The sequence below is a fragment of the Neofelis nebulosa genome, chromosome 4, assembly GCF_028018385.1.
Source record: "Neofelis nebulosa isolate mNeoNeb1 chromosome 4, mNeoNeb1.pri, whole genome shotgun sequence".
Classification (NCBI taxonomy): domain Eukaryota; kingdom Metazoa; phylum Chordata; class Mammalia; order Carnivora; family Felidae; genus Neofelis; species Neofelis nebulosa.
In genome coordinates this window covers 11884691-11895593 of record NC_080785.1, presented here as the reverse complement: position 1 = coordinate 11895593, position 10903 = coordinate 11884691, and the positions used below count along the sequence as shown (strand labels likewise).

Genomic DNA, 10903 nt, shown 5'->3' with positions numbered 1-10903 from the left:
ATCTGAAACAGGCTCCAGGCTCTGATCTTCAGCACAGACCCTGATGTGAGGCTCCAACTCACAAACCGTGAGATCATGACCTGAGCTGAAGTCTGATGCTTAACCTACTGAGCCACCCAGGAGCCCCTATAAATTTAGATTTTTAAATCTGTTTATGTGAGGCTGTTAATTTTAGAGCTTAGATAATACCACGAGGATGTACTAGAATGTCCACCACACTGGCAATGCTCACAGAAGCCCGCTGGACTCTGCACACCAGGGGAGTGAAGCACATCTGTCCTGTCTCCAGAAGGAGATGTAGGGGCATCTGGAACCAAAAGGGCAGAATTGGTGCTTCCACCAGATTTACATGCAGCTCCAGTCACGGCTTCCTAGATTTAGGCTTCCTTGAAGGCTAAAGTCTGGTTTGGGCTCCAGAAGCACATCATCCAAGCTCAGCAAGCTGGCTTCTCTGGCCTAAGGCTGTAATGAAGATGTGAGAGGCAGAGGGATGGAGGAGAACCTTCCACAGGGAGAAGGGCAGCAGGGAGGCCCTGGCCTGTGCATTGGGAGTGGTGGCAGCCATTAGCATTGTCATGCAGGAAGCTCCTGGGGGGTTGGGTCAGCCTCCCCTGCCAATGCAGCTGCTACCAAAGCTCATTAGGTCTGTGTGTGAGCTGTTGTTGAGCCCTTGTCAACATCCTCCCAGTAGTGTCCCTCACAATGGCAACTGGTCCCTGGTGACTGAGGAGTACTGGGGCCTGAGGAATTTGGGATGTCTCTTCACTATGGTCCATCCCTAGCTGGAGGGAGAGCTCTTGAGCAGCTTCAACCTAGAGGAAAGCAGACACATCTCGCTTGTCAGCACTGATTACCATCTGAGAGGCTTCCGCAGCCTGTGGGAGTGTGGCCTTAGCAGGGACAGAGACAGAGACAGAGACAGAGACAGAAATGAAGTGACTTGTTAGGAACTTGGATCAGGGACATGAAACATGGCTGGTGAAATCTTCTCAAGTATTGTAGCAAATGTGGTAAAGTAATTGTGCTTTGCAGGAACATGAGCCTTGGGTATAATTGTACAATAGGCTTCTCCATCCCAAAGCTTAGTCCTGACATAGAGAGAGACACTTAGGAAAGAAGCTCACAAGTATGGAGTCTTTTGTTAGGTATTGATAGTGACTAGCAGGTGGTGGTAATATTAATACATTATATTTCCAGACAAGAAAAGATATATTATCAATTGCCTTATATCCTCCTATCTCAATTATTTCTGGAGAGTTTGATTCTCACAATATGATTTTCTTTTTTAGTAACAGATGAAGATGTAAGTCAATTAAGGGCTTATTCAAAGACCCTTGACACTCAGAGAATGAACTGGAGGCAAGATTCAGGTGTTCTAATTCATCCCAGGGTTGGTTTTTCTGGAATTGGCCGTGGGGATTGCACTGTGGATTCTTGCCGGGCAGAGGGAATTATATTGTCATGCAAACACTAGTCTTAGCTACAGGGAATAAGAAGTAGCAAGAAGAGTTTGCATGAGACCATAATAAAATATGTCACCAAGTGTGTGTCAGGTTTGCATATGTTTGAGAAACTGAGTTTCAAGGATTGGACTCTGATTAAGTGAAAAGTCAGGTTAACCAAATCAGGCTAGAAGAAGTTCACAGGACCACAAAGAGAATAAAGTAACTGTTCTTTCAGGAGACGAAACCAGTCTTGGAGATACCAGCCACCCAAGCCACCCAGGGGTTCTCTGTTTCCATATGTCAGGATGATGTTAATATTCCTGCTCAGGATGGATGCTCTCAGTGCTGACATCGACCAACTCTTCGGTCACAAGTCAGAGAAATCTCTCTCTAAATGAGAGTGTCATTTCTGTGGACAGTTTGACTTGATGAAGGTATGGCCCTGAGTGATTTTGAGCAGCACGAAAGAAACATATCTGCAGGTTGTGGGACTTACCTTCATGTGTTCTGCTTTTGCATTTGGGACTTTCATTAGTCCCACGCAAGATTGTTTAGCTCCCCAACATACAAGGTCACATAGGTTTCAAGGAAATGGACAAATTTTCTTTATTTAAATTAAAAAAAATACATGACTGGCTAAAACTGAACTTTCTAAATACTTGTTTTAGATAGACAATATTGGGGCACCTGGGTGGCTCAGTTCATTAAGTGTCTAATTTCATCTCAGGTCATGATCTCACAGTTCGTGAGTTCAAGCTCTCTGCTGTCAGCAAGGAGCCTGCTTAGGATCCTCTGTCTCCCTCTTTCTCTGCCCTTTACCTGCTCATGCTCTGCATCTCTCTCTCTCAAAATAAATAAATAAACATTAAAAATTATTTAAAAAGATAGATAAGTGTGTTTTATTAGGAATCTGAACACTAACGTTTTTTTTGTCTTTTTTGTTTTTGTTTTTGTTTTTTTTTGCATATCTCTGTCCTGTAGAGAAAGAATTTTGGTTCTACTTGCTATTTATATTAATAATTGGTTATTGGGAGAATACCTTAACTGGGGTCAAAGTTCTATTTTAACAATGAAGAGGTGATGTCTGTATCCCTGCCTCAGATCTGATCTTCCATATATTTTCAGTGTCATTCCTGATCTCTCCTCCATCTCTAAGGCTTTTGGTGTTCTATATGATCTAGTTCAACATCACAATAAGGTTAGGTCATTCATGTTTTAAAAATCCCATTTCGAATCATTACATCTACAAAATTGACAAAGAACAATTTCATCATAAAAGGTATAACGAGCTATTTTTGGAGTTTCAAAGCTTTGTGATGGGGCAACAAGGAGAAAATTTGTAAAATAATATTTCAATGGCACCTTCCTATGATATTGCTTTGTGTTCTATTTGTTATAGTGCCAGTAATTGTCCTACCCTGCACAATTCATAGAACAAAAGAATCCGAAAATGTTTCCTGCATAGTGCTCCTGTCTAAGGAGATGAACTACACTATTACATCATTTTTTGATGCCATGTCTGAGCAGGCAGCATAAATTGATCAGTTTTGGGTTAACAAATCTCCAAACATACATAGGTGTGGTTGGAGGATTGATGAGTATGAGGAAGATATGACCCAAAGGATGTGAAACAGGATTTTGCTATTATTTATTTATTAATTATTATTTATTAAAGGAATAGTAAGTATCTACAGAAAAAGCAGCTAGAGATGAGGTGAACAGTGAGAAGAAAACACAAAATGGTCTTGTACAGGAGGAGGAGCTAACCAGAATGGTTCCTAACTGTGTTCGTTTTTCACACCTGACTTTAAGTAAGAGCTGTGTCCCTAGTCCTTTATGACAAGGATGTAGGCATTTCATTTTTACTGAGAAAAATGGAACAAATAATCTCAAAAGTCTGTCTTACTTATTGATGTCAATGAATAGCACAGTTTGAGGATAGCATGAAATCCCCAAATCCATAGAGTTGAGAAGACTAAGCTGTATTTTCCTAACACAAAATGTTTAGATGTGCAGCACACTGTCTACCAATTATTTCATTGTGCATCTGAGGACAGACTAGGAATCCAGCTCTATTTAGCTGAAAGCTGATCCAAAGGAATGTGGGAATGGTTTCATTGCAGGTGTTAAAATCACCTGATCAACCCATATTTCCTCCTTCATTTGGCTTTTAAAATATAGATACTATTTGGGGGTGCCCGGGTGGCTCCATCAGTTGAGCACCCAATTCCTGATTTCAGCTCAGGTTGTGATTCTTGGGGTCGTGTGATTGAGCCCCATGTTGGACGTGGAGCCTGTTTGACATTCTGTCTTTCCCTTGCCCCCCACCCACATGTATACGCATGTGCACACAGCCTCTTTCTCTAAAAACAAACAAACAAAAATAAGTATAGATGCTATTTCTAGTTTCTTAATCTACCAGGAGTCTAAACGGAGACTTTATGACTGTAGAAAACAGGCATATCTGGATATCAATTATTTTGAATGTAAACTATTTTAAAATCAAGGCAATTGACTTTAGAAATAAATATACTTCTGATGGGTTAAAAACAGTTAGCTGACATATCCATGCAAAGTATTTAAGCATTTGCAGGATACTTTAGTAAAACACTTGGCTCTAAAGCACCCAGATAATAATAAATGCTAAAATTAATAAAAGCAACAATAGAGCACGTTCTCCTTAATGAGTGTTTGAATACTCCCCCATCTGTGATGTTCTTAATTCTGTAGGCAGTTAGATATCCCAAATATATATGTGCATGGAAGTGGTGTGATTAAATTTGTGTTTTAGGATGATTATTCTAGCATTGAGTGTAGGGTGGAGGGGATGTGAAGGAAAGTACATTTGTTTCTCTGTCTCTTCTGGGGAAGAGCTCATGTTGTGATACCTAGTGCTGAATCCTGCTGTAGTCCAACTACCAATAACAGTTTATAAGTTCCTCATAAGTTATCTACACTTGGCCTTAAATCTCCTTGTGAGTTATGCAGTGTTATCACATTTCATATGTAAAAGCTTAAGTCTCTAACCCGAATCACATATTTGGTATGTCATAAGAGAAGATTCATATCCAGCTTCTCAAATTCCAGATCTGTGCATGAGACACTAGCCATGTTTGTACTATACATCTGCCACTTCTGAATCTCTGTCTCTCTCTCTCTCTTGTTGTTGTTTATTCCTTTTATCATGTTTATTGTAGTAGATAATGTAAGGTTGTTCTTGACTTTGAATCATGTTGATCTTTGTTGTCTATCACTTCATCCCCCCATTGTAACCTATAATCCTCTGTTGCCCTGGAAACTGTGGTAAGTTGAAAAGATACAAAGCTCCTAAAATTGCACTGCATTATCTCTAGGCCTCCAAGAAATCCCTAAGACTATCTGCTCATTTTGAAGGAATGACTTGTCTCTCTTATGGAGAATGCATATTAGGATCAAACCTATCATTGTGATGCACACATGATCAGAAACATCTGGCTAAGGCTGACAGGTTGTATTCAATATGCATTCTTTTAAGAAGTTATTTTTACGGTTCTTGAATTCAGTAGTTTCTGCTATTTCTGTCTCTTTCTGCAGATTAATAATCCTATGTTTTTTAATGGACACAGATAACCAGACATGGGTGAAAGAGTTCATTCTCCTTGGTCTGTCCAGTGACTGGGACACACAGGTCTCACTCTTTGTCCTCTTCTTGATCATGTACTTGGTGACAGTGCTGGGGAACTTCCTCATTGTCCTTCTGATCAGACTGGACAGCCGACTCCACACTCCCATGTACTTCTTTCTCACCAACCTCTCCCTTGTTGATGTCTCTTATGCCACAAGCATCGTCCCCCAGATGTTGGTGCATCTTCTAATAGAACATAAAGCAATCCCATTTGTGAGCTGTGCAGCCCAGTTATTTTTCTCCTTGGGCTTGGGTGGGATTGAGTTTGTTCTACTGGCAGTGATGGCCTACGACCGCTATGTGGCTGTGTGCGACCCCCTGCGATACTCGGTCATCATGCACGGAGGGCTCTGTACCAGGTTGGCCATCACATCCTGGGTCAGTGGTTCTCTCAACTCTCTCATGCAGACCATCATCACCTTTCAGCTGCCCATGTGCACAAACAAGTATATTGATCACATATCCTGTGAAATCCTAGCTGTGGTCAGACTGGCCTGTGTGGACACCTCCTCCAATGAGATCGCGATCATGGTTTCTAGCATCGTTTTGCTGATGACACCCTTCTGCCTGGTCCTCTTGTCCTACATCCAGATCATCTCCACCATCCTGAAGATCCAGTCCACAGAGGGAAGAAAGAAAGCCTTCCACACCTGTGCGTCTCACCTCACAGTGGTCGTCTTGTGCTATGGCATGACCATTTTCACCTACATCCAGCCCCACTCCAGCCCTTCTGTCCTTCAGGAGAAGTTGATTTCTGTCTTCTATGCCATTTTGATGCCCGTGCTGAATCCCATGATTTATAGCATAAGGAATAAGGAGGTGAAGGGTGCCTGGCAGAAACTATTAGGACAGTTATCTGGATTAACGTCAAAACTGGCAACTTGATAATCCTGAGCATTAGCTAGAGAAAAGAGCTTTGCCTGTGTTTTCTCCCACTTAATTCAGATATGGCAAGCATCACCTGCATTGCCCTGGCAACCAGGAAGGAGATGCTGACACATGTACTTGTGATGCTGGGTAGGAGGCTGGAGGGTGGGTTTGGGTGTGGGCTGTGAGTGTATTTTTATGTCACAGCAGCATGTTCAGTGGAGTTAAGCACTGCAGTAATGGAACTTCCCGCCCTTACTCAATCTCCTTTCATAAGTCCTGGGACATATACATAAGTTTGTCCTGGGACAAAGTACATAAATTTGTACTTTGAACAAAAAGTACAATTTGCTGTTTTGATGTGTCATGCTATTTGTATTCATGGACCTAATTGTGGATCTTATATTGGGCCCCTAATTCTTAATCATCCAAATTTTGTAAAAGGTTTTTATGTTTCCATTGAGAACTAAAGCAGTTTTTATATTTTAGTTTCAAAACAGTACACAGCAGGTATATCCTTCTCCAGTATTGTGTGAGTTGCTGTTCTGAGAAGAGAGATGCTCTCAAGGCTGTTAAGATGTTTTTGTGCTGGAGCTGCTACATGTGCTCACAGCATCTCATCTGTGTGATGAAGGTACCTCAGTGGAGGAGCATCAACTGAAGGTCTTGTTTTACAGTGACTGGCATGTAACCAAAGGTGTTTGTACATGACTAGTGCCAGTCAAGGAAGAGCCATGTTTAGATTACTACTGGATAGCATACAAACAGTTTGAGAGGAATTTTACTTCACATATAAGGAGTACCATAAATGTTAAAACTGTCCAATTTCTGAAAAATCCATAACCTCTTTTTGAGACTTCAGGAACAATAAGTACATAAAATATTAATTAATGCATAAAATATAAAAGATACAGTTAATCTTAGAAAGGACAGATTGCTGATCCAAAGCCAGTGAAAGGCAAGACAATTTCAATATGTATTTTGGGAATCAGGATAGTTGAGTCAGCTGTGCAGTGTCTTCCTTTATTCTCCGTATTGAACATCTTCTCCCATACCTCCTCCCAGGGCCCTAGCTGATCTTTGTAAACTAGAAAGTGGAATATGTGAGACTGGATTTCCTAAATAAGGAAAAAGAAGGTGGAAGAAATATTCTACAATGGATAAGGAAGGGGAAAGAGGAGAAAGAATGTGATAGTAGCTCATCTTCTCACTCCCTTAAAGAAGTCTCAAAGTCCTTTCTTCCTGCTGTGTCTTCTGTAAGTCAGTAAATTTGTAGTTCTCCCATTTGTGAACACATTATCATGCAATCTCAGTGTTCAGAAGGTTGAAGTCTCATGTAATCCACAGCCCATTTGATATTTTAATTTACTCTAAAACAATTTGGTCCTACAATGTGTGATATAGGCAGATTGTCAAAAGATGTCAATACTAGTGGGTTAAATATCTCTTGGTGTTAATTCAAGAAATATTAATGGTGGGGCGCCTGGGTGGCGCAGTCGGTTAAGCGTCCGACTTCAGCCAGGTCACGATCTCACGGTCCGTGAGTTCGAGCCCCGCGTCAGGCTCTGAGCCATCAGCCCAGAGCCTGTTTCCGATTCTGTGTCTCCCTCTCTCTCTGCCCCTCCCCCGTTCATGCTCTGTCTCTCTCTGTCCCAAAAATAAATAAAAAACGTTGAAAAAAAAATTTAAAAAAAAAAAAAAAAAAAAAAAAAAAAAGAAATATTAATGGAGAATCTACTATGTGTTTGTAACCTTGAATGGCTTTTGAGACACAATAATCAATATGAATCATTCCTGACCATGATATAACTACATAGCAGGGATGATAGATGGTGAAGCAATTAAAATGCAATGTGATAAGTTTCTCAGTGAGTAAGCCTTTGGGGTGATTGCTGAAGTCTTCCTGTATGAAAGGATCAGAAATGGTACTTGTACCAGGAAAGTGAGAACAAGGTATTGAGATGACAACAACTCAAGCAAAGTAACAACTGTGAAAGGTGCAGAGCTGGAAGAAAGCACAAGAATTAAAAAATGTCCTTAAGCTGGATTACAGGTCAGAGAAGTTGAGGAAGCAGTGAGGATGAAGCAGGTAGGGAAAGAAGGCATCACTGAGGGCACCGAATACCAAACTGTCTTTTAACTTTAACAGCATTATGGATGTAGTAAAGATTTTTAAGCAGGATTAGAGCTTGATAAAGCTTACATTTTAGAGTTGTCACTCTTGGAAATGATTCAGAGGAAGAGGATATTAGAGGCAAGGAGTCCAGCTGGCTGTCTTCTCCAACAGTACTACAGAGACACTAGAAGAATATGAACTAAACTAGTGGCAGTGGGGAAAGAGAAAAGTCAAGTCAAATCGCATGATTTAACAGTTTTCAAAATTGGTTTAAAATGTGTTCAAAGTTAATTGACTATCAGCTAAAAATAGACTGATTTTATATACACTCATACATACGTATATACATACAGATGTATATATCTCACGGTAGCCACAAACCCAAAACCTATAATAGGTACATGCACACAAAAAGAGAAAGGAACACTAACATATCACTGAAGAAAACCATCAAACCACAAGGAAACAGACAAACAGAAGACCAAAAGAGCAGAAAAGAACTATGTAAACAACCAGAAAATAATTAACAAAATGGCAAGACATACATATCTGTCAATAATTACTTTAAATGCAAATGGACTAAATGCTCCAATCAAAGGACATAGGGAGGCCGAATGGATAAAAAAACAAGATCCATCTATACACTGTCTACAAGAGACTGATCTCAGATCTAAGGGCACATAAAGACTGAAGATGATGGGATAGGAAAAGAGATTCCATGCAAATGGAATGAAAAGAAAGCTGTAGTAATAGTCATATTAAAAAAATAGGTTTTAAAACAAAGACTGTAACAAAAGACAAAGCAGGGCATTAAATAATAGTAAAGATGTTGATCCAAGAAGACACTATAACATCTGTAAATATTTATGCTCCCAACATAGAAGCACTTAAATATATAAAGCAAATATTAATAGACATAAAAGGAGAAATCGGGGCGCCTGGGTGGCGCAGTCGGTTAAGCGTCCGACTTCAGCCAGGTCACGATCTCGCGGTCCGTGAGTTCGAGCCCCGCGTCAGGCTCTGGGCTGATGGCTCGGAGCCTGGAGCCTGTTTCTGATTCTGTGTCTCCCTCTCTCTCTGCCCCTCCCCCGTTCATGCTCTGTCTCTCTCTGTCCCAAAAATAAATAAAAAACGTTGAAAAAAATTTAAAAAAAAAAAAAAAAAGGAGAAATCAAAACATTTATACAATAATAGTAGAGGACATTAATGCCCACTTATACCAATGGATAGATCATCCAGACAGAAGATCAATAAGGATGCATTGACCTTAAACAATATATTAGGCCAGATGAACTTAATAGATACATACAGAATATTCTACTCACAAGCAGCAGAATATACATTCTTCTCAAGTACACATGGAACATTCTCCAGTATAGGTCACATGTTAGGTCATATAACAAGCCTCAATAGGAGGGCCTGGGAGGCTCAGTCAGAAATCCAATTCTTGATTTCAGCTCAGGTCTTGATCTCAGGGTCATGAGTTCAGACCATGTTGGGCTTGTGCTGGGCGTGGAGCCTATTTAAAAAGTAAAAATTTTAAAAATTAATTAAAAAACAAGTCTTATTAAATTCAATCATGTCAAACATTTTTTTCTGATTATAATGTTGTGAAATTAGATATCAGTTATAAGAAAACTGGAGAAACACAAACATGTGGACACTAAACAGCATCCTCGTGAACAACTAATGGATCAATGAAGAAATCATAGAGGAAAACAAAAAATTTCTTGCAAAAAATAAAAATGGGAACACAACTTTCTAAAATTAATGAGATGCAGCAAAACCTGTTCTAAGAGGGAAATTTATAGCAATACAGGCCTACCATAAGAAACAAGAAAAATCCTCTCCCCACCCCCCAATCTAAATTTGCACCTAAAGGAACTAGAAAAATAAGAAGAAGAACAACAACAAAGCCCAAAGTTAGTAGAAGAAAGGAAATAATATAGGTCAGAAGAGAAAAAATAAAATAGAAACAAAAGTCAATTAAAAATATCAATGAAGGGGCACCTGGATGACTCAGTCAGTTAAGTGTGTGACTTTGGCCCAGGTCATGATCTCACAGTTCATGAGTTTGAGCCCCATATTGGGTTCTGTGCTGTCAGTACAGAGACCACTTTGGATCCTCTCTTCCCCCTCTGTCTCCCCCTCCTTTGCTCTCTCTCTCTCAAAAGTAAATAAGCATTAAAAAATCAATGAAACCAAAATCTGATTATTTGAAAAGATAAACAAAATTGATAAACCTCTAGCCAGACTCATCAAGAAAAAAGAGGACTCAAATAAATTAAATCAGAATTGAAAGATCTAAACATCAATGGACTCAGTGCTCCAATCAAAAGACATATGGTAACAGAATGGATAAGAAAACAAGATCCATCTATATACTGTTTACAAGAGACCCACTTTAGACCTAAAGACACCTTCAGATTGAAAGTAAGGGGATGGAGAACCATCTATCATGCTAGTGGTCAACAAAAGCAAGCTGGAGTGGCCATACTTATATCAGACAATCTAGACTTTAAAATAAAGACTGTACCAAGAGATGCAGAAGGGCATTATATCATAATCAAGGGGTCTGTCCACCAAGAAGACCTAACAATTGTAAACATTTAGGCGCCAAATGTGAGAGCACCCAAATATATAAATCAATTAATCACAAACATAAAGAAACTCATCAATAGTAATACCATAAGAGTACGAGGCTTCAACACCCCACTCACAGCAATGGACAGATCATCTAATCAAAAAATCAACAAGGAAGCAATGCCTTTGAATGACACACTGGACCAGATGGACTTAACAGATATATTC

The 10903-nt window shown here is 39.8% G+C and overlaps 1 protein-coding gene across 1 annotated transcript; it reads left to right on the top strand.

Moving 5' to 3' along the window:
- Window positions 1-5025: 5025 nt before the first annotated feature.
- LOC131508370 (olfactory receptor-like protein OLF3) lies at window positions 5026-5994 on the top strand. Its single transcript, XM_058723469.1, has one exon. The coding sequence runs from the start codon at window positions 5041-5043 to the stop codon at window positions 5992-5994; it is 954 nt and encodes a 317-aa protein (XP_058579452.1). The 5' UTR covers window positions 5026-5040.
- Window positions 5995-10903: the final 4909 nt, after the last annotated feature.